Source organism: Solanum pennellii, chromosome 9 (assembly GCF_001406875.1).
Source record: "Solanum pennellii chromosome 9, SPENNV200".
In the NCBI taxonomy this organism is placed as follows: Eukaryota; Viridiplantae; Streptophyta; class Magnoliopsida; order Solanales; family Solanaceae; genus Solanum; species Solanum pennellii.
In genome coordinates this window covers 81,202,967-81,227,271 of record NC_028645.1, presented here as the reverse complement: position 1 = coordinate 81,227,271, position 24,305 = coordinate 81,202,967, and the positions used below count along the sequence as shown (strand labels likewise).

Below are 24,305 nucleotides of genomic sequence, written 5' to 3'. Positions count from 1 at the left end.
TTTCCTTGAAAAGTCTCATTCTATTTATAGAGAATTCTACTACTATATTCTATATCTAACTTTTCAATTCTTTTATAACTATCTAATATGACATTTTATTTTCACACCCAATACTAAAATTTTAAAAGAAATCAAAAACGAAAAGATATATCACGAAAAGGCATTTTGGTCTTTAATGATAAAGGTTATATTTTGATGATTTTATTTATAAATCTAGTCTATAAATGCAAAAGTTGAAATATTCAAAATATTTGCAACATTAGGCCTCATTGCTTGACTTAGCTATTATTATTTTTTATTATTTACTCTTTCTCCAAGTTATATGTAAGAATTGACTTCTAATTATTGTGTTACTACTACCACATAGATGCATGGGGTTATTCCGGAGGGCAGAATCAATATTTTTAATTTTAATGAGAGGGTTTAAAATTTTGACATCTATTATATATACATATAAAATTATTTTGATTATGTATTAATATTATAATTTTTCGTCGAAGGGGGTTTGGATGAACTCTATTCGTATAAGATGGCTCAACCCCTGGATTTTCTGGTACGATGTTAGGCAGAAAGTAAGTTATTCATGTACAATCATTAGTATAATAGTTATATATCTTATGATATTTTAGTTGTTACATATAAATTTTAGTATATTAATTAAATTCGATATTTGATTGTAGTTTATTATTCCACATAAGTGATATAAGTATAAATTATGAGAAAATTTATAATATTATTGTATGCATAATAGAAGATAAGATAACTGAATTTTGCTTAGTTAATTTCTCTTGATTCTACATTTCTACTCTTCTTTTTTATCATTTTTATTGATTCACTAATGGCAACTAAGAAAAAGAATCCAATTGGATTCACTAATGGCAACTAATAATCTTGAATGATAATCATGTATCAATCAGCACATTAAATATGGTAATATTGTTGACAAGGAAAATTGACTTTGCATTTGATACATCCATAAATATTAATATGAGATAAGAATTGTCTAAATTATATAAGAAGATAAATTGGCATATCTATTTTTTGTAGCCCAAATCAGATAATTTTCTATCCCTTTTTGGTTTACGTGGAATTATCTTATGGACTCAGCGTGTGTTGATATTTTTATTCAAACTAGTGCCACGTAGGCCGAAAAGGGGTAGAAAATTATTTACAAAAAAAGTTCCGGAGGTAAAAGGACCTTATTCTAGTATAAGTGTGTCTCTGAAATTTTGGACATTAATTAAGGGTGTACTTATGCATTTTCCCAAAATAATATAATAAAAATGACACATCTACCACGAAGGTAGGATACCAACATCTTTTGCAACACTCACAACTAGAGCGTGGACAACATTTATAATATGGTGATACACATTGTATAATTAACAATTGAAATACCGTACTTGATCATCTAGGTACCGTAATAAAAAAATCGATCTTGAAATTAACTCAATCTTAAAAATTGACGTAAGAATCAAGAATTGCCCTCAAAACTATACGAAAGGACAAAATTATCACCGAATTATTGTGGAAGTACTAACCACTCCAGCACAATCACAACATAAATAACATAATATAATAGTCCACGTTGGGTAATCAACAATCGGAATGAATTCGATCATTTTGATATTGGAATAAGAAGATTATTTAATCCGAAAAATTAATTCATAAAATCTGAATCGACCAAAACGATATAAGGAGACAAATTTCAACAAAAAGTAGCTACATGCAATGTTATAAGGTGTATTTAAGGTTGTGAAATTTAAGAGCTTAGTCAATGATAATGATACCTCTTAACAGTGTATAAAAGTGGCAAAATAAATCAAATGTTATAAAGTTTGAAAAATAATTGGATGTCCACTATGCTCTTTAATTTATTATTTTGAGTGAAGCACTTGGAATAAAAGAGGACCCAACTTTTTTTTTTTTTTAATGTCTGCTATTCAATTCCATGAAGCCTCCTAAAATTCAATAATTATTGGGTCAAAATCTAATTATATCCACATCAAAATTTAAAATAAATATAACTTTCCAGCTGTATTTGATAGTATTTCTCTTATTTGTCCTATAATTCCCTTTGAATGTTTTTTTTAATAACACCAAAAATAATTTTTTAGTCCACTAGTTTTTTCTTCATTATCATATTATACTCATAATCTTTCGATGTTTTTGTATATTGTGTTATATTATATTATTTTGTTTAATTTTAAAATATATTATACAGGTTTTTATGTTACGTCATATAACTATAATTTTTAAAGATAAATTTACGAGAAAAATAAGTTAAGGAGTGGAGTAAGTTATAAAAAGAAATACGATGAAATAGAACTAATTAATAGATAATAAACTTGTCAATATATTAGTAATAATAATTATATAATTTTAAAAAGTAATATTATAATCATGACAAATTGAACATTATATAAAAATAAGGCCTTTTTATCATTTAATAACGACGAATTTAACAATGCAATATAAACAAAAATTCAACCACCGATCAAACCAAGCGGTAAGTCTCATTTCCTAATTCCTATAGTGTATGACGTACCATTATTTACTTATTTACGTATTTGTTTATTTATTATTATTCTCATTTTTTAAATTTTTTGTAATTTTTCTTTTATTTTATTTTTTTCTTACGTAATATTATAATCAGGTACGGAATTAGAAAAGCCGTAGAACGTTCATCCGAACTTTCTTTAACGGAAAATCATAGACTATGAACTTCGTTGGTGACTTCGCTACTTTTAGATACACCTATTACATTTTTTTAATTTTCCCCAACGCAATTTAAATAAATTAAAAATACTAAGAAAAGGTTGACGAATATTCCTAAATTTAGTGTAACAACAAAAATTGTTGCACTTTTTGGTAAGACTTTGAATAAATTAGTCAAAGTCAACATTTTAGGCTATTATTTTTATGTAAAATATATATAGCACACGTGTGGGTAGCATATTTTTTTTATTTATCGACATGCCGTATATATTCTTATAAAAAAAATAAGCCATATTCACATTGTATACTTTTTTTCTCTTTTAAAAGAAAAATTACTTTTTGTCTCTTATAAAAGAAAAAAAAATGGAAGTGCATGCATGTGATCCAATTATTTCATTAGTGGTTTTATTCTCAACTATAATTAAATTATTTTAAAAATCGCATTAGTGTTCGTTAGTCACTTAATCTATATCATAATCAGGATTTTACAATATGAAATATGATCCATAATTGCTTTACATCTGGATTGTAGTGAATTTGCTTTCGATCATTAAATAATGTCACACTTCTGATTAAATAGTGTACATAATTGATGACAAAAAAATATTTGAATTCGAGCGTGATGAGGTTCTTAATGAATAAAATGGAATCCCTCGTCAAATCAGTACGAGAGTACTTGATTCCTTATAAATTTTGGACAATTATCTTCTCTTAATAAAATTAAACTTTTAAACAGTGAGTTAGAACTTGGACCCAGGTCGAATTGACATTTGATCCAAAGAGACAATATTTCTATTGGTAGGGAATATACATATTTCTTTTGCGTCCAATCAACAAAAAAACTTAGTGTAATTCACAAGTGAAGTCTGAGGAGGATAAAAATGTATATAATCTTACCCCTACCATTATGGGGTAGAAAAGTTATTTTTAATCGAGACAACTTTTCCTTTTTATTCGGATTTGAAATCAACAACGTAAATGATCGATTAACACACATACATATATACATTGCGTGTTTGCGTCCAATCAATAAAAAAATTTAATGTAATTTTACAAGTAAAATCTGAGGAGGATAAAAATGTATACAACCTTACCCCTACCTTTATGAAATAGAAAAGTTATTTTTAATCGAGACAACCTTTTACATATTTAAATCCTAATAATACATTTTACATCCGTACAAACTTAGTTTCGAATAGTATAACCAATGAATATTTATTAGACTTCTACATAATAATAAAATAAAATAAATGCCAACCTTCTCCATTTTTTCTTTATATGTGACCTAAAAATTTAACTATTCTACAATGTATCTAACACTATATATCACCATCACATTTTTTCTAGTGTGACCCCAATTAGTCTCAAATTATATCACGTCATCATGATGATTAAGTTACAAATGTTTCAAAACTATTGTGCTTTTAACTTTTGGGAAAATAAAATGGTACATATCAAAATTTTATAGGACTCTGTTAGATGAGTTCTATTTCAGTTAGACATCTTGAATATTCTGTAAATTTATAGAATATTAAATTCAAATCATTCGAGTTTGATAAAAGAATATTAGGAGAGATGAAATAAAGAAAGAAACCATATTGTTTGTCGATAATATTCTTTGTTTCTTAAGATTTTCTTTTATGATTACTTTATTTTTCATACATTTAAAAATTTGTTGCAAACAAAAATATCGATAAATGATAGTATGACTTTCTCTATTTCAGCAGAAATATAAGACTTTAGGAACTCCAAATTTGAGACGTAATTAGACAAAAATAGGGTAAGGTTTGTGGTCAAAAATCAGTTAAGATTCAACTTCTAGCTAAGTTCAACACAAATAAATAGGTGCTTAATGATTCTCATAATTATTTGATGGGAAATAATTAGACGATAAAATTAGGTCATTTCTCTTTGAATTAATTAATTAATTAATTAAAGTAAAGAAACAATTGTCTTATCAAAAAGACCCTTTCAAAGAAAATATGTTAGTAGGGTCTTTTATTTCTCAAATCACAAGTGGTTCATGAGATGACATTTAAATTTTATTATAAGAGTTTAATTTCTACGGTAATTAGAAGCTAGTCGATTGAACTTGTTTAATGTGATTTATATATTTTTATAATTTGCAAGATATTATACATTGAAAAATTTATTCAATACATATAAAATATTTATCACAGAGCGTTCATCAGAAAAAAATAGTTATAATATAATTTGTAATCGCTACGAATTATCTGATGTTAAAAAAAATATGTATAACTTAAATCTAACCTTATATATGTGTGCCTGCCAACATCATGTTGTCCTTTTGTAAAATATATATGAATATATTAACTAACAAGTAATATTGGAAGTTACAAAGTTTCATATATATATATATATATATCATTTTTTAATTTTTATTTTATATAATATATAGATGTGATTGATGTTTAATTTAGGTCAAAAAGTTTACTCTATTTAATGGATAAAAAGACAAGAAAAAATTACGTGTAATAGGTCAACTAGCTGAAATGACACAATACATTATTTATTAATGAAATTATGGTTAACGTTGAAAATAATTGCTATATAATCTTTAAAGTAAGACTGGCGTCTACCTTTAAATAATAAATAAACGAGATTATCATTTCTCATTCTTATTTTATTTTAAATCTTTTGATTTTTGTGTTCTGATATAGTATCACAAGTGATTAGTAGATGTAGATTGAAGAAGAATTAAAAAAAGATAATCGAACAAGATTCAAAACATTTGAAGTTTACTGAAGACATGATTCCGTATAAAAAAAAATATGCATACTTCTTTTCTTTTTATTACTAGTTGTTTTCTTGCTTCAATTATCATATTATTTGTTGATTAGTATTCTCTACCGCGTACTATACGTATTTTCTTTTTCTTCTTATTTTGTTATGATGTTCTTGAGACGAGCGCTATCAAAAACAATATTTCTATCCATTAGATGTAAGACTGCGTATACAATACTATTTTCAAACGTCACTTGATCAGGCATTTTACTAGATATATTATTGTTATTGTATATATATTATTGTTATTGTCCTACAAATAACATTTGGATAAGGTGAGGTGTACGAATATAAACTTTACTCCTACCTTTATGAGTTAAGTAAATTATTTCCAATAGACCGTCACTTATTAAAATATTGTCAAAAAAATATAAAAGTGAATAAAATATATTAGAAATCAAAGATAATTACCAATAATAAAAATACTAGGGATAATTATTATTGGTAAAAAGAAGTAATAAAATAAAATGTCGACTATTTACTTTAATTAATTAATATTTTTTAACGCATCACGTTGCTAAATTCATCCCCTCTCCAAGTCATATTCCACTAAATCATAATTTTAGAACTCCATTAATCATGATTAATCATTAAAAATACTTTTAAAATTTTGTTTGAAAAAAGTAGCAGTCGTAAAAAAGTAGCTAAAATTGCACGAATTGTTTTTTTCTTCTTGTTAATTATTATACTTGAATTTTGCAACTTGTACTAAAAAGTAGATTAAGTTTCTTTGTTTCAACTAACTTCAATTTTCAATTGTAATGTTCACATTTAATTAATTTATATAAATAGCCAACCAATGAAATACTTCTTCCGAACAAAATTAGTCGTCATGTTTCGTCTTTTTTGGAGAGAAATTATTTGACTAATTTTTTAAAATTTAATAAAATAATTATATTAATTTAATATTTCAAAATTATAATTAAGAGATTTAAAAGCTATACGAAAAATACTGCAAGTTATGTTACAAATCTTTTTGTATCAGTATGATAGATAAATTACATTTTTAAAATATTGATCAAAATTCACATAATTCAACTATCGATACACCAAGCTCTTAATTTATGTGCTTTATATTCTAATATCTTATCGATCTTAATATTTTTTTAACACTTGATCCATATACATTTGCACGAATTAACAAATCGACTATGGGTTATAATAAGAAGACTTTTTCCAACCAAAATATTTAATATCATGAAGTATGGCTATATTTTCTTTAAAAAAAAATATATTGATGAAAGTGACAAGTAAACGATATTTAGTTTCTATATATTTTATAGGGTGCAAATCGTACGAAAAAAAATCATATTATAGAGAATTCGAATAAAAAATCGTGGTTTACCATCCAAAATATAAATCGAAGACGAAAATACAAAATTAAGAAAATTATTATTTTCATATTGTACATTATGATTTTATCAATAAATGTCATAATCATTTTGAAATAGTCTCATTAGGCAAAATTTTTGGCTTATGTATATCTTGTTACTGTTAATTTATATACTTATCAAAGAGATCTTGATAAAATGTCACATTATTTCATAAATATGTTACCTAATCTCGTTGACAAGGTTAATGAATTTTTTTTTACAATGACTTAATTCCCTTTTAGTTTGTTTAAGTATTAGTTAGTGATATAAAATTATTTATGATAACTATTTATTATTAGATAACAATATGATTAATTATTTATGTGGTTATCGTTTTTGTTAATAACATTTCATAGCTTAGTTAGCACGTTTTGACGTTCTGATACTACATTTAATCAAACTGTACGTTGAATTCGTTGTTCAATTATTATCTATATTTTAAGATTTATATAGTCGATTCGAACTCGTTGAAAATGAAGTATACTTAGTTGTGTTATACCTTACGTACGACTCATAAGTGGATTCATAATTCATATTTTGTATTCTCGAGTTTAGAGTTTTACTTTCACTTAATTATTTGGTGTTCAGATTAAAATTACTGAATTCAGATAAAAGTAATTGTACGCTCTAAATCGGATCGGCCCCTACGTACTTTACATGGAGGTTCATTAGATTTTATTTTATTTCACTTTATTTACCTTTTGAAATGGTCAACCAATAGAAAATTAGCTCTATGATATAACCTTCTTTAAATTTATATTAGAAATTTAAATATACATAAAATAAAAGGCAGATAATATATGTAGCTTAAAGTTTAAGTTTATAAAGTATAATGCTAATAAAATACTGTCACTAGCTACAGTGACACTTTTCCTAATTAATTGATAAGAATTTTGAATAAATCAACGTATATTTCAAAAATGTTACTAGGTAAATCCTGCTAGACTTCATAATTAATAAAAATATGCAATAATTAATTTATTATTTTGGTGATTCCAAAATTTTACTAACCCCACAAATTCAACTATGGGATTTAATGGTTTAATTTAGCGCTGAATAATTCAATGCGTAGACACATTCCAAGTGAATTTTACTCCTAATAAATCAAAAAAATTAATGTTTTTGACCCGATATTTAGTATACTCTTTTGAGCCCTGACTAATCCGAAATGTAGACACATTCCAAGTGAATTTACTCCTAATAAATCAAAAAAAATTAATGTTTTTGACCCGATATTTAGTATACTCTTTTGAATCCTGACTAATCCAAAATCACTCCGTGCAAGGTCCATTAAAGGAGAAAGGAAATGCTCAACAATATACTGAGTAAAATCTTATAAAGTGAGATTTGCGGAGAATAGAATGTACGCAAACGCTACCTTGCCACTAAATTTAATATATCTTTAAAATTGTCATTATTGATAACTTAAAAGAGTAAATTTGATTTCACCTGCTTTACTCAGTCACCTCATCTATATATGGAAAGTCTTACAGGGCAGGTTACATGACTGATTCCAGTGACCTCATTTATCAACTTTGTGTAATGGTGATATTTGTGCGAGCTTGCTTACACGTCGACTAATCCACAGGGCACCTGCTACTTCTCACTAGTACAAGTACAAAAGTATCAGATAACTCAGTCCACCGAAGCATTTCAAACAACATACTTTCAAGCACAAACTATCACCAAATAAAAAAAAATTGAAAAAACTAAATGAATCAATCAACTACATTACTCAGTATAAGGAGAGTGGAGTATAGGTAATATGATGTATGCAAAGTCGCGAACCTTACCCCTACATTAGTGGGATAGAGAGATTGTTTCTGATACACAAATACAACATCTCATAATTATATTGTGAATGGCGAATCCAAAGAATATGAACACTTTAAACCCTTTGTTCTTTGTCAAACTATGTTACTGTACAACAAAACTCAAAGCATGTACTTTGTCAAGGGAAGTTTTTGGAACCAAATAACTTAGTGAGCTCGAAATTAATCAGCTGCATACATAGTTGTTATATACGATTTTATTGAATCGACTATGGTACAACAGACAACAACACAGGGTTCTTGATATAAAGTTAGAGATAGCTATCTCAAGATTGAGTCTGGATCATCTTCATCGTCAAGATCCAAGTCATTTGATATTCGGAACTTCTTTCCATCTCGTGGTCCTGTTCTTCCCTTCTTTGGTTTACCCCTACAGTAGTCGTTGCATAAGGCTCACTCAGAAACATCGCAGAAGCAAAAGAACAAATATAAAGAAGTTGCAAGTTTATTTTGAGAATTCCATCCTCAATCCAAGTATCTTGGCAAATAGTAGGCTTAAACGTTAAAACAATTCCAATAAATGCAAGATATCTCTTCATAAAAAGCAGAACATACTGTCCGTTATTTGCAAAACCTCCGCCCCTCATTCGACCTTGAGTAGGATCTGGTCTTCCATCTGCAAAGAAAAACAAAAATAAATGATTAAAGGTTTCTCTAATAGCAATTCAATATCTGTTATAACCTATATGGTTTGTCTATGTTTGGTTTGGTGGCGTGATATTCCCCAGAAACAGCTTGAGTTTAGTTCCTCGCCCCAAAAGAAACCTGCAAGAGTTTATGCATTACAAAGTGTGCAGAACAAAAAAGACTAACCTTCACGTCCAAGTCCAAGCTCTTCCGCCTAAACATAAATGAATTTAACAGCCGCATCAGGCATCTATTAAGATCAAACGTGCTACATTTTAAGTATATACACTCGGTTAATGTATCAAATCAGTTGAAATTATAGATAGTGCAAGGTGATTCACATAAAAATAACAAGATAGAATCGATCTACGAATTTGTACATGCATGACAGCTGGACTTTCAACCATTTGTTCCCTAAATCTATGTGTGCGCAAAAACGTTGAAAGTGAAGGAAGCTTCTGTTTGATAAGTGAAAAAGTAAGGAAGCTCTGAGACATCAGCACAGAAAAATAGGTGTTGGGATAACCACAGGTAGTTCACATTTGTTCAAGGTAAGTGGTGTGGAAGTGGTATTGCAATTAAATTAATAACAACGATTAGACCCTGGAACTGTTAAAAAGTAATTACGACCGAATGCATATGTTAGTATCCATCAATAAACAATCATCAAAATCTGTTGATCCAAGACGAATGCGCCTATATGGAGTTGTCTGAATTCCCACTTAATCATTCATGCAGTAGTATGGAGAAGCTTAAAAACCTGGTGAACGTTTCGGTTTCAAATTAAAGAAATTACAATCCAAATTCAAAATAAATGAACTCTGTTTGGTTTGACCTTTTAGAGTTCATTTCAGAAGCGACTTGAGGCATTAAGTATTGCTTAAGCAAAGAAATGCGAGACTTAAGGAAATTTAATTGACATAAGGGTTAACTTTAGGTCTAATTGTAAAACAATTGCAAGAGCGATTTGCATCTTCTTGCTGCTGCTGCTATTCGAAGTTGCCGTTCTTCTCCTCCAATACTAATGGAGGCTTGCACATCATCTTCTTGTCGCTGCTAGTTCTAGTATCTATTATTTACTTTTTCATTTTAGAATTGAAAGATTTGCTTTATATGTTATTTCCATTGAGTTCTTGTAATTTACAACAACAACAAATACCCGGTGTTATCCCACAAGTGGGGTTTGGGGAGGTTGGTGTGTACGCAACCTTACCTCTACCTTGTGAAGGTACAAAATGGTTATTTATTGGTGGAAATTAATGTTCTTATTTTTTTCTATTAAATTGAGCTTCAGTTAAAAAAAGTGTGCACTTCACCTCACGCTTCTCGCTTCGGTGAAGCACCCTCGATGCTTTTTTCTTTCTTTCCGCCTCTCTCTATCCAAAACACTGCATAATTCTCATAAACACAACTTATTTGAACCCATCACAGGGATTTGGATTGCAAGAACAACTATCATTTCCTAGTCCCTCTATGGGAACCCTATTTTAGCCTTTAAAGCAAAATTTTCTTGCTTCGCCTTTGCATATTTTAAAGTATCAATACTTCAAAAATTTATTCATAACATAGCTAATGGGATCAATATTATTATCATCATCCTAGCAGTGCTCAAATTATCGAACCTAAAGCTTATCTTAAAGGCATGGTTTAAAGAACTTGTAAACAAAATCATAATATCACAATGTGGTTGTCAAAAAAGTCTCTTTTAGGGGGAGATTATTCTCTCGATAGTTTACTTGCTTTTTTATTAATTTTCTCATATATAGGTCATCTGGCCAAACCATCTTAAATTTATCATGCATATGATATGAGATTCAGCAGATATTCTTTGACTTTTCTTTTCAGGGGGTAGGGGACAGAATGGTTTGCAGTACCATTTAACACCAAACGCTTAAGTATAAGCAGCGCAAAACACGTTTTGAAGACTAACTTTTATCAAATTGCAACAACATAAACATCAATAGTAAAGAACTTAGCAAATATCAGAAATTCCAAGAACAAGTAAGCTATAAAGAACCTAAATACATACCGCTGGTGAAGTGACTGAAGACAATGAGAATAACCTATCTTCAAGCTGGAATTTTCTTGACCTTTTTAGGCTGCCAGATGACATAAAAATGACATTCTTACGAGTAAATCATTGGGAAAGGTATTATGACAAGATAATGAAACAAACAATCACTTCTGGAAAAGGAAACAACCTTCTAATTCATGAAAGCAAAGTCAAATACTGGTCACTAGTACAATTAAATCAGCCCAAATATTTCAGTAATATGAACAAAAATAATGCACCAATATTATTCACAAAATTCAATAACAGTATAGATATGGATCAAAAATATTCACCGAGCTTTTTTAACATATTAATCAGGTCATTGAATGTTTATTTTATTCAGGACAGTGCTTGTGGTGTTCCATGTATGAAAGAAGCTGAAGGGTTATAAGAATCTGAAATCAGCTTCCAAATGCTAGTGCATTGGATGTCATCGATCATATCCCTAACTGGTGGCTCGTTAAGCTTACTGAAACAATTACTCAGATCTTCAAAAATTTTGCTTTCTATTTGCAGGAAATTTCATCAAATTTGCACTCTTTAACGGACAAACTCAGGGAAGAGTTACTGTAGACAGAAACCTTAAATTTGTCTAGAGATATAATTTTCTTCTCTTATATAGTATATCAAGAGATATGGATTGTAACTCAGAGGATAGTAAAGTTTCATGGAACCCGTATATTACTTTAATTCATGTGAATTTTTTTATTTTTTTTTAAAAGTCAGATGCAGTGATTGGCCTTTTTCACCTAGCCAACAATTACTGGCTTTTGTGAGAGTACATCTACTTCCTGATCTATCTTAACCGAATCCCATACAGTTCAGAACTTCAACACTGATTTCACTATCTTAATACTAGGCGGAAACTAAGTAGTTATTGAGAAACGACAATTAGCACAAAAACACTAGTAATGCTGATTCATAATACGAAGCTTAAATGACCAATTCCATCAACTATCATAACCTTAATAATTATTGCTAAACCTTAATAACCATCATTGTGGCTAAGCATGCCATGATCATGTTTTGGTGAAAAAATGAGATGCTCTGCAACAAAAACTAATCATTTACAATAACTAGCACTTGTATTAACCAACAACAAAAACACAAGCAGATAAATACTGGAAAGGTGTGTACTTTGAATTCTTATTCGATGTTGATAGAAATCCTTCAAAGCCTTTTAACGCATTCCCAAATGTGCCCGATTCTTGCAAATAACTCGTCTCTAGCTCATAAACCTACACCAAACCATTACCCACATTTGAACAACAAAACAGAATAACGCAAATAAGCACAACGTCTCACATGACATAAGTTGTAAATACTCAAAATTACAGCAAAAACTCATTACCATAACATATCAAACTAATAATACAATATTTTTAAAAATCAGTAAAGCACCGCGAAATATACTACTCCTTCTGTTTCAATTTTTGTCTGGTTTTCACTCTAACACTAGTTTAAGAAAGTAAGAAAATCACTAAAGCAGCACGAAATATACTACTCCCTCAATTTCAATTTACTATCAGGTTTTCACTCGACACGGAGTTTTAAGTAAACCAAACTTTTCAATCTTTTGGACTTGTTGTGGTCACCCAATATATACCTTAATCTCGTGATTTTAAACATGTCATCAAGCTTGCCAAAATAGGAAAAAATCATTCTTTTTTAGAATGAACTTATTAAAATAAATAAGACAAACAAATTGAATCAGAGCGAGTAATATCCAACTAAAGAGCTTCTACAACAAACTTCATAATCAAAATAATAGAATAATTCAACAAAAATAAGTCTTTTTACTTGTTTTTCAACATTTCGTAATTCTTCTTGAAGCTTTTCTCTTTTGTTCAACAGGGATGCAAGAACAACCTTAGGATTTGAACCTCTGTGCCCTAATGAAAAAAAATTCCAAATTATAAAAAAAAAAAACCCAAATTTTCACAAGAAAAATTGAAATTAGGGTTTGAAGGGGTTACCATGGAGCTCCATTTTCCCGGCAATTTTTTTTTTTTTTAAGATAAAGCTGTAATTCAAAAAAAAAAAGAAAAGGTTTCAGCAGCTACAAGGATGAGTTTTATCAGTGAGATTCATGAGTGTTAGCTTTTGCACAAAATAAAATGTATTTTAATCTTTAAACATTAACTTACAAAATCGAAAAATGATTTAAATAAAATGGGCCTTAGAGAAAATCACTTTTTGAGTAATTGGGCTGATTCAATATTTTATGAACAATAAAAGAAGGCTTTGCTGTTCAAGAAGTTTCTATTTGGGCTTAGGGAGTGTGTTTGGTACGAAGAAATACATTTTTTGAAAAATAATGTGTTTTTTCTTTTGATGATGATAGTGTTTTGGGTTAGCTTTCGTATATTTTTATTAGTTTCGCGAGATATTTGTCATTGTACTAGAAAAAATTGTATAAAATAATAAACTATTAATTTAAAATAGATGTTATAACTATAATTTTATTTAATTCTAATTCATAACAAACATTTTAACATTTGCCTCTCTTCCCTCAATCTCGCTTGTCACTCTTCACGAATCACGCTCGCCACTCTCCCTTGAATCTCTCACAAATGTATAAATTGGGTTTGTGCTTGTATAAAGTGAGAGAGAACTGAATAGACAAATACATATATTTTCGTCATATACACTTATTATTGTACAAATACAAATAATCCTCTGCCCAGTTTTCTTTTGTTTTTCTCTCTTTCTCGCTTTATGCAAACACATTATATACAAAATACAATGTATAATTTGTGTTTGCATAAAGCAAGATAGATTTGATATACAAATACAACCGTTTTAATTCGATTCAATTGTATACGAATTCAAATTTTACGCAGATATACAAACACAAATAACATATAAACATAGATACATACACTCGATTTATACAAATTAGATGCTTGTGATTTTATACAATTAGATGCCACCTACGATTTTAAACAAATCTAATGTTCCATAACAAAGTTTGCAATAGAACACAAATAGCAAAACTATAATTATAAAACGTTAATATAATTTTTATATTTGCTAAATCTAAAATTTATTTTTTCTTTACTTCTATTAGTGAAATTATTTTCTTTTAATTTCACAAATCTTTTTGTTTTTTTTTTGGAGAAAATATTTTTCAAAAGTATTTAACTCAATAGGCTTTAGCTAGCAAATTGAATTTTCATTAGATTGTTGTACGTAGTGCTTATTCACTTGTACACTATCGTTTATTTCTCCTTCGGTGGCTGCCATTTATTCAACTTCAAACAATTCTCTTTCTCTAGAGTCTCTCTCTTGGTCTCTGTTGATCGCTTTAACCATGTCTTTCAGAATCAGAGGGGTAAGTTTTTTTAGTTTTTTTTTTGTATTGTAATTTGATCTGTTTGATAGATCTGATTTTGCTTTGCATGGTTGAATTACTTATCTGTTTGTTTCTGAATTGTTGCTTTGTAGTACAAAATTTGCTTAATTTGATATGGGGAAATCTGAGTTTTATGTTGTTGTGAAGTTATATCGAACTGATTCGTATACTGGCTGTGCTGATCTGTTTTTGAGTCATGAATCCCCGAGCATTATTGCTCGGGGATTCGAGTTGAAACAAAATTAGTGCTGGTAATGCTTGAATTTTTGTTTGAGCTCGAAGATTGAGGCTTTATCACAAATAATTTGAAGTTGAGAAAATTACTTGAGCCGACGGTTTATTGGAAACGACATCTCTACCCACCCTCCCTAGACCATGTTTGTGGAATTATACTGAGTATGTTATTGTTGTAATTTTGAAGTTGACAAATTATTGAGGATTTCATTTTTGAATAGGTTGAACAAACTTGTTTTGTATGAGGTTTTTGCGTTTTTATCTTGGTGGGTTTGGGAGAGGTGGTGATTAGTGATCTACTTAGTTGCGAGGAGTTGGTGTTGGTGTTGGTGTTGGTGTTGGAAGTCCATACTTTATAATGGAAACCAGTTGATGACCCTGGTGTCCGGACCATCCACGGGATACCTTTATACCTACCACCGGCAACAAGTACTAGGTAACTCCGTCCACCAAGGCTAGGACAGATAGGAAGAATCACCTAGTGTTTTTTTTTTGTTTGAACTTGAGACCTGTGGGCTCTCAACCACTTCATTGACCTTTGGGTGCGATTCTTCCGTATTTAGAGACTTCATTCTTTAATTTTCTTCATTTGACTTCTGGAGGGATTTGATGAAACGAAATTCAGTAGAGGGCCAGTGTGTTATATATATGTGTTTCATCTTTCTAACCGTACAAACTACTCAGTACAATTTTTGTTCTATCATGCCTGTGGTTCTCTTTAGAGCAAATTTATTGAACATGTGTTATGCTTCTAGACAAATGCATCCTCTGGCATGGGGGTTGCTGATCAAAGCAAAGCTACTTATATGGAACTGCAAAGGAAGAAGGTGCATCGATATGTGATATTTATGATTGATGAGAAGAAAAATGAGGTTGTGGTTGAGAAAACTGGAGGTCCAGCTGAGAGCTATGATGATTTCACTGCAGCTCTTCCTGAGAATGACTGCCGATATGCAGTATACGATTATGACTTCGTGACACCTGACAACTGCCAAAAGAGCAAAATTTTCTTCTTTGCCTGGTAAGTTATAATTCCATCTTGAACTTGCATAACTGGATTTTTATCAAAGAGATGCGTGCACCTTATATTCTAGATAGTTAAGACTCTTTTTATGATTTCATATGCTTATAGTGTCCTCTGTGAATGATGCTACACTATTCAGCAGTCTAGAACAGGGATTCCATTTTCCAAAAGAAAACACGGGAGGTGTATTGGCTAGCTGTTTTATCATAACTTCAGTCTAATATGTGCGAGGGGAATTTTGCTCTCATTTATGAATGTTGGTTCTAAATTATCTAAAATGCTGTCAAGTCACCACATTAATGAATTTCATAGAGCAGGCACATTCGGATTTACAAGTATCAAGCTTTAGTGTCAAACCAATTGAGTGAGTGATATGCGAGTAATGTGGAATAGTGGATGGATAGTTTTTTTCCTTTATGGAATATAACTAGCCTATGACGATGTGAATAGCAATTATTATGGTAGCATTCTCAGGGAGTGTCTGTGATGGCTGAACCAATTGAGTTAATCGTAGAGAGAGTAAGAGGTCAGGAGACCATTTGTGTTATTATGTATGTGGCTTAGGTTTGCAAGAAGGACGCTTTTGTGAAGTAAAGTCGACAGCTGTTGTGGTCAGATACCTGAGGTACTCGTGAAGTGAACGTCAATGTCTTGAGAAAATGTTATAGTACTGAGAAAGCGAGAATAGCCATATGAGTAGAACTTGCATGCACATATTGTGAAAAGGTGGAAACTGACCAGCAAAGGAATTGCTGATGCTACGAGCAACCATATCTTTTTAGAGAATACTTTGCAGTCGAGACAAATCGAGGTGAAGAATAGTTGGGTTCAGGGTCTTTGAGAATTCATTTTTCCTATAACTAGAGTGTGTTGTTTTGTGCCTAGCATATCATTGTAAGAAAATTGTTTCTAGAGCTTAGTTAGGTATGCATCACTCTTTCTGCAGTGAACTTTAAGACCCTGCAGAATTATATTTAGAAATTTTAGGAGGATGAAGAAATTCCCCATGTATTGGGTAGACTATACGGCAGTGTTTTCCTGTTAACGATAATTTTGTGACAAAAGTTCTTATGATAAGGTCTGAAGATTTATGGAAATTATCCTTAACGTTATGGGGATTGCGGAGTAATTATATTTCCGTCAGTAGAAGAGACTAATTCTTTGGCTAATTTTGGATTTTCATTCGAGTCTTGGCATGTGTCTAAGGATTGTTCTATATTGGTTTTGGGTTAGACCAAGTTCCATTTGAAGTTATTTATTTATTTACTTTAGTTCTTTTAATATCTCGTCTGTTGTGTACTCGCAATACATCCTTTCGAGAATATGAAATTTACTCCCTTCTTAGATCCGTGAAGCAGTGTTGTATCTAAAATAAATTCTTATCTTCTTATTGCATATTAAAGTCCTTGGCCCTTCTTCTCCTCGACAACACAAACTAAAACATAACAAGACAACACGACGGAAATGAAGGGACGTCTTCAGTAGGAAAATGTTGTTCAAAAGTAGTGCATTTTTGGAGAGTTCGAGCAACATAGAATTTTTATTTTGGGAAATCATTTCATTGGATTAGTTTAATTATGAAAGAGACGATATTCTAATCCATCCTTTTCAGGTCTCCATCTGTTTCCCGAATCCGATCGAAGATGCTGTATGCCACATCTAAGGACAGGTTCAGGAGGGAGCTGCAAGGCATACACTATGAGATTCAAGCTACTGACCCTACTGAAGTAGAACTTGAAGTGCTCAAAGAACGCGCTTACTGATTGATCAAACATCCTACTATGAAACAACCATTCATAATATTTCTGTGTAATCGCGTCTTACAAGACTCGATCTACTTAACTATGACATAAATAACTCGACGCTTGGGTTGCTGATTACCAGACGACTCATGATAGTATATCATGTTTTCTGGTTATGAGCTTGCTCATTCTCATGATGCTTCCTAGTCGAGAAACGAGTATGGTGTTCTGTATGTGAATGGTTATCAACTTCTCTATGTCTACGCAATGAATATTATGTGTTATTAGTATCTGACTGATGAATTTCTGTTGTTCTTTTCCTGTCTATCTGTTTGGGAGATAGTTAAATAGATCTTTAGTTGAAACTACAGCGCGTTTTTTGGTCGCTATACAAGCCATGTACCGCGAAGATTCACCATAAATTGACTAGTTTATGCTTTATTTATCAAGATATTAGATTGTTGTTAACATAAATTTTTAAATCGTAGTTTAAAAGGTCTATATATGTTATATTGTTACGAGAGAAATATAAGGAGGGCACTCATACAACAATTATTGTAATAAAATCAACAGGCAAAAATATGAACTACATAAAGCAAAATAAATTGGTAAGATTATGTACAACATGTCTGGAAATTAATTGTGTAATGATGAAAACAGTATTGTTTTCTCTAAATATAGAAAAACTACTATTAGAGGACATGGCTTTAGTGAAAATATTATAAATTAAGGGGCTAACTTCCAAAAGAAAATTATGTTAGCATTTGACTTTCATTTTCCCATGCGTAAATAGCTCAATCTTATCTACTTAGATCATCACAAAATCATAATTTTCTGTTATATAATTATATGAAAGTCGAAGTTGATCCTGATATGATATCGTATGGTAAAACATCAAAAATTATTTTAAAAGATTAAATTAATATGTTATTATAATAATACTATATTTTAAAAATCAAAAATAAATTTATTTATCGTATCATATCTATCTCTAGATTCATCGAAACACATCTGATATGAAATTGGATGGAAAATATTTTCAATCATGCACTTACGTACACGTCGCAACGTTGTCATTTAGAATACTTATGTCATAATATAATAATTATATTAAAAAAAATGTCATAGTAGAAAAGCAAAAGAATTGACTTTTAAATAAACTTATTTCTATATGAATTTGAACACAAATTGTATCTAGATATAAATTAAATAAACTTGTAAAATACCAAATTTTGCATAAATTTGATTTTCTACAACTCCAAATTATTCCTTCAAACATAAAAAGATGCAAAGTAGTACTCTCAAATATGTATTCTCATGTAGTATGCAAAAATGCATAGGAGTTTAAGGTATAATTTCTCATGAGCAATCATGAGAATATAATAAACACAACTTTTTTAAGATGCTCTTATTATCTATACTTTCTTACGTTATTAGGATTTAGAGAATATCACACTTCAAAAAATATAATGTACAAAACGTATTCTTATAACCAACAATATATGTTATCATGGTTTGAATCAGTTACATTCACGTGGCACGAAGATAACTTTATCATTACTCCAGATACTTCCTTAAAAAAAAGTAGGCATGAATCATGATGCTAGATACTATAATTAGTATGAAATCAAATCCTAAAGTTTGTATAAAGTTGAATATTTTATTAAGCTATTAATCATATTATATTTTTTTTTTTTCATTTTGCTGTAATTGGTCTTGTGGTGGTCCTGCAGATTACATATTTTAGGATTATTATTCTTCTAAAGAGCTGCTGCCTTTGGACTTTTGTCTTTGAGGCCATTCCACTTGATCACATGAAGTCTAATCTTTTACTACTTACTATCTTTTTCCCTTTTTTGCATCTCAGCAGATTTTAATACTCCATGTGGGATGTTCCCTATTGTTGTTCTTGGATTTTGTCTTATCTGATCTATACTATCTTGGTTAAACACAATCTTGATACTAAATTTCAGTAGTAAATCTCTTATTGGTTCTCTTATGACATTTTCTTGTGGAATTATATGAGATTGATCTTTGATTTCTTGAGTATTAGTGGTGGTTTTCTTTACTTGGGGTTTTAAAAAAGTATGATTTTTCACTAAGTTTGATGGTTTTCTTGGGAATATGATGAGAAATTTGAGTGAGTTTTGAGTAAAGATTGGATTTTTTTATGGTGTTATGAGATTTGGAGTGAAGATATTTGTTGGGGTTTGAAATTTTTTGTGAAATTGATCTTGGCTTTATTTGGGTTTTGGCAAAATATGATTTTTGACTAAGTATGCTAGTTTTCTTGGGGATATGATAAGAAGTTGGACTGAATTTTGAGTAAAGATTGGATTTTTATGATGTTTTGAGATTTGGGGTGAGCTGAAGTGAAGATGTTTGTTGGGGATTGTTTGTATTTGTCCAACTTTGTGAGAATCTTGGTTTCTTGAGTATTAGTATTGGTTGGATTTAGTTGGGGTTTGATAAGATAGGATTTTTAACTAAGTATGCTAGTTTTCTTGGGAATATGATGAGAAATTGGACTAAATTTTGAGCAAAGATTGAATTTTTATCATATTTTGAGATTTGGGGTGAAGAGTTGGAGTGAAGATATTTGTTGGGGATTGTTTGGTTTTGTCCAATTTTGTGGGATCTGTGAAAACTGACTAGTTGGAAATGGAGAGCAATTCCAAGACAATTGTGTGGTTTAGGAGGGATTTGAGGATTGAGGATAATCCAGCCTTAGCTGCTGCTGCTAGAAATGGAAGTGTTTTACCAGTGTTTATTTGGTGTCCGAAGGAAGAAGGGCAATTTTATCCCGGTAGAGTTTCAAGATGGTGGCTGAAGCAATCACTAATTCACTTGAAACAGTCTTTGAAATCTCTTGGGGCTGAACTTGTGTTGATCAAAGCTCAGAGTACACTTTATGCTCTCACGGAGTGTGTCGATGCTGTTGGAGCAACAAGAGTTGTGTATAATCATCTATATGGTTTGTAATAACTTTCCTTTGGCCTTCACTGTTTGAGTTACTGTTCTATATCTCTGGAGAAAGTGTCCTGTTATTGCTAATATGTGTCGTCAGCTAATGTTATGGATCTAACTGTCCTAATAAACAAGCTCCAATTAGCTTTATTTCTAGTTCTTGTTAGCGTGGTAGAATATACAACAACACACCTAGTGTAATCCCACAAGGGAGGTCTGGTAGCGTGATATAATATGGAAGACTATAAATAGAGGGTCAATACACCGCTTATATGTTCATACAAACATATACGTATGTATGTGTGTGTTTGTGTGAAATTTGAAGTATATATGGCTATAGATATTCGTTATTGATCTAATGTTCTGGTATCAATAGTGATACGTCTTATCTTTGCTAGCTATAACACGTGCTGCATCGTTTTAATAGAATTGTATAGAGTTCACTTGGTATATATTCAACCAAACAAACATAAGATCATCCGAAGTTTATTGCATAACTCGTAGAAACTTTCTAAAATGAATTCCTAGTAGGCCAAATGGTACTTGAATACTTAAGTTCCATGTGCCCGGTATCTGATTTCGAGGAAGTACTTACACGATCAATTTTCGGGTTTGATTTAGATCCTGTTTCACTTGTTCGTGACCACAATATCAAGCAAAAGTTGGGGGATCTTGGCATATCTGTTCAGAGTTACAACGGGGACTTACTGAATGAACCATGGGAAGTTTACAATGATGATGGAAAAGTTTTTACAACTTTTGATGCATACTGGGAGAAGTCGTTAAGTATACAAAACGAACCTGTTTCACAACTTCCTCCTTGGAGATTAACTCAAGCTGCAGGTACGTTTGAGACCCCGTAACCTCCTGGTCAAATGACAACAATTTTACTAGTTACGCCAGTGAACCCATTCTTGTTTTACATTAACTTGATGATTTTCATTTCTCTCATTGACAGGATCAGTTAAAATGTGTTCAATTGAGGAATTGGGACTGGAAAACGAGTCAGAAAAATCTAGTAATGCATTACTAGGGAGAGGATGGGCACCAGGTTGGAGCAATGCAGACAAGGCCTTAACCGAATTTGTAGAGAGCAATCTACTCGCGTACTCAAAGGATAGGCTGAGAGTCGGGGGAAACTCTACATCCCTTTTGTCTCCTTATCTCCACTTTGGAGAAGTAAGTGTGAGGAAAGTTTTCAATAGTGTACGCTTGAAGCAGATACTTTGGACCAAAGAAGGGAACTCTGTTGGAAAAGACAGTGCTACTATTTACCTTAGAGCTATTGGACTTCGAGAATATTCTCGTTATATCTGTTTTAATTTCCCATTTACTCATGAAAGGTCGTTACTGAACAACCTGAGGTTTTTCCCTTGGAATGCTGATCAAGCCCATTTTAAGGCTTGGCGACAGGGACGGACTGGTTATCCATTAGTCGATGCAGGAATGAGGGAGCTTTGGGCAACGGGATGGGTTCATAATAAAATAAGAGTGATTGTGTCAAGTTTCTTTGTCAAGTTTTTACTTCTGCCATGGCAATGGGGGATGAAATACTTCTGGGATACACTCTTGGACGCGGATTTAGAAAGTGACATAATTGGTTGGCAATACATCTCTGGTAGCTTGCCCGATGGTCATGAACTTGAGCGCCTCGATAACCCAGAGGTATGTTATGTTGCTGATGTAAATGTCATAGTAGATGATGTTTCTTGTCATGGCTTTGTTTTTTCTATTATTTTTATGGCACAACCACAATAGAAGTTACGAGTTCAGTAGAATCCAGTAGCTTTGACTAAACTCTATGTTCAATTGTTCATAAACTTTAATTCCTGGATCCGCCTCTATCAAGAGACCGCATAATCATGCCAAACTGAAGAAAACATACTTTTCGACTAGACATTTTTGACTCTATTTATGAAGGACTTTTATCGATATGGAGAAAAAAAAACTATTTCATACCTAGTAAAAAGCATGATGTATTCTCGGGACATTTAGTTGATGAGTCGCGAGCTTATTTAAGTTTCATCAACTCTTCATGCAGGTTCAAGGATTCAATTATGATCCGGAGGGCGAATATGTGAGACATTGGCTACCTGAGCTAGCAAGAATGCCGGCTGAGTGGATCCATCATCCTTGGGATGCACCACTTAATGTGCTCAAAGCTGCAGGGGTGGAACTCGGAATGAATTATCCGAACCCCATAATTGATGTAGATGTTGCGAGGGATCGTTTAATGCAAGCTATAATTAGCATGAGAGAAAAAGAAGCAGCTGTGAATACTTCAGATGCAAATGGAACTGTTGAAGTTGTGTTTGATAACTCGGAAAATGTTGGAGATTCAGCCAGTACTCCAAAGGACGATGTTGTAAAGGGAAAGGAGCCTTGTCCGAGCAGTTCATCTTATGATCAAAGGGTGCCATCAATGCAAAATGTTAGCACATATAGAAAGAGACCAAAGCCCGAAGAGGAAACAAAGAAGCTCAACGATAACAAGCTTAGCTACAAGAACGAAAGGATCAAAATGTCAAACGTGGACAGTGACTTGTGCTCTACTGCAGAATCCTCTTCTATGAAAAAACAGATGACCGTCAGCAGAAACTCATTCTCTGTACCTCGAACAATTACCATGTCTCACGACAGAAAATCCTTTGATGACGAAGCATCATCACATGTGAAGCTACAAAAGGAAGAAGAGATTGACACAGAAATCAACTCGTGCAAAAATGGTAAGACGCAAACACCCTAAGCTTGAGTTTTCGTTGTCTAATTTATGTTTCCATTCAAAACAGGAGAGCTTAGCTACATAAATATACTTGCATTTTTTCAAAATTCACTTCAATCACTCGTCTCGTCCCTGTTCCAGTTTCAATCATCATGACCGGACCCTGTCTTCTTTTCTATTTGCAGAAGCTACAAAGCGATGATTCCCTCACCATCACCAAACATCTGATAGTTGAATCAACATATGCAGTGGAATGACAATATCCTGTGGAACATTTCTTCGTGTATATAACTTCCTCTTAATCGTAGCAAGGTTTGTAGTTTGTTTAACATAGTACGCGATAGAACTCATCGTGAAGCAGCTCAGATTCATGGTTTAATCTCTGCTTTGTTTAGTTACATATATAGACCATGCATATGTAATCTTGAATATGATTTTCTTTTTCTTGTATTTTCATAGTAATAAAAGATGAAAATAGGTCATCTAGTTTTGAGAAAATGATAACATATCCTACATTTTGGGTATAAATTGTTTGTATATTCTTATAACTAAAGGTAATATACCCGCGCTCCGTGCAATAGGTTATTGATCATATCGTCAAACTTGAAATAATCCTTTAATAATATATGAATATATAATAAAAATAACTTTTAAGTGTGAAAACTATTTTGGGAAATTGGCAGTACTAGAAATAAGGGTTTCTCTTACCATGAATTAGTAGGACATTTGTATTATAGAAAGAATACAATTGTTCTACTTATTTTCTACCGAATCAGTTCACTGGAAAAATGTATAACGGGAAACATATTCTGAAAAAATTACTATTTTTTTTTTAATTTTCCCATCGATTCAT

General features: G+C 31.3%; 3 protein-coding genes across 3 annotated transcripts; 2 read left to right on the top strand and 1 right to left on the bottom strand.

Moving 5' to 3' along the window:
• Positions 1-8,720: 8,720 nt before the first annotated feature.
• Positions 8,721-13,521, bottom strand: LOC107029519 (chromatin modification-related protein MEAF6). Its single transcript, XM_015230947.2, has 7 exons — positions 13,385-13,521; positions 13,209-13,300; positions 12,546-12,646; positions 11,385-11,454; positions 9,542-9,569; positions 9,284-9,344; positions 8,721-9,098 (listed from the first exon to the last, which is right to left on the bottom strand). The coding sequence occupies exons 1-7, from the start codon at positions 13,395-13,397 to the stop codon at positions 8,990-8,992; spliced, it is 474 nt and encodes a 157-aa protein (XP_015086433.1). The 5' UTR covers positions 13,398-13,521; the 3' UTR covers positions 8,721-8,989.
• Positions 13,522-14,584: 1,063 nt separating this feature from the next.
• LOC107031216 (actin-depolymerizing factor-like) lies at positions 14,585-18,082 on the top strand. Its single transcript, XM_015232505.2, has 3 exons — positions 14,585-14,742; positions 15,753-16,018; positions 17,634-18,082. Exons 1-3 carry the CDS (start codon positions 14,722-14,724, stop codon positions 17,782-17,784), a joined length of 438 nt encoding a protein of 145 aa, XP_015087991.1. The 5' UTR covers positions 14,585-14,721; the 3' UTR covers positions 17,785-18,082.
• A 1,363-nt stretch (positions 18,083-19,445) lies between these two features.
• LOC107031215 (cryptochrome-1) lies at positions 19,446-23,950 on the top strand. The gene is made up of 5 exons (XM_015232504.2): positions 19,446-20,737; positions 21,352-21,573; positions 21,689-22,395; positions 22,772-23,456; positions 23,638-23,950. The coding sequence occupies exons 1-5, from the start codon at positions 20,425-20,427 to the stop codon at positions 23,652-23,654; spliced, it is 1,944 nt and encodes a 647-aa protein (XP_015087990.1). The 5' UTR covers positions 19,446-20,424; the 3' UTR covers positions 23,655-23,950.
• The last annotated feature ends 355 nt before the right edge of the window (positions 23,951-24,305 follow it).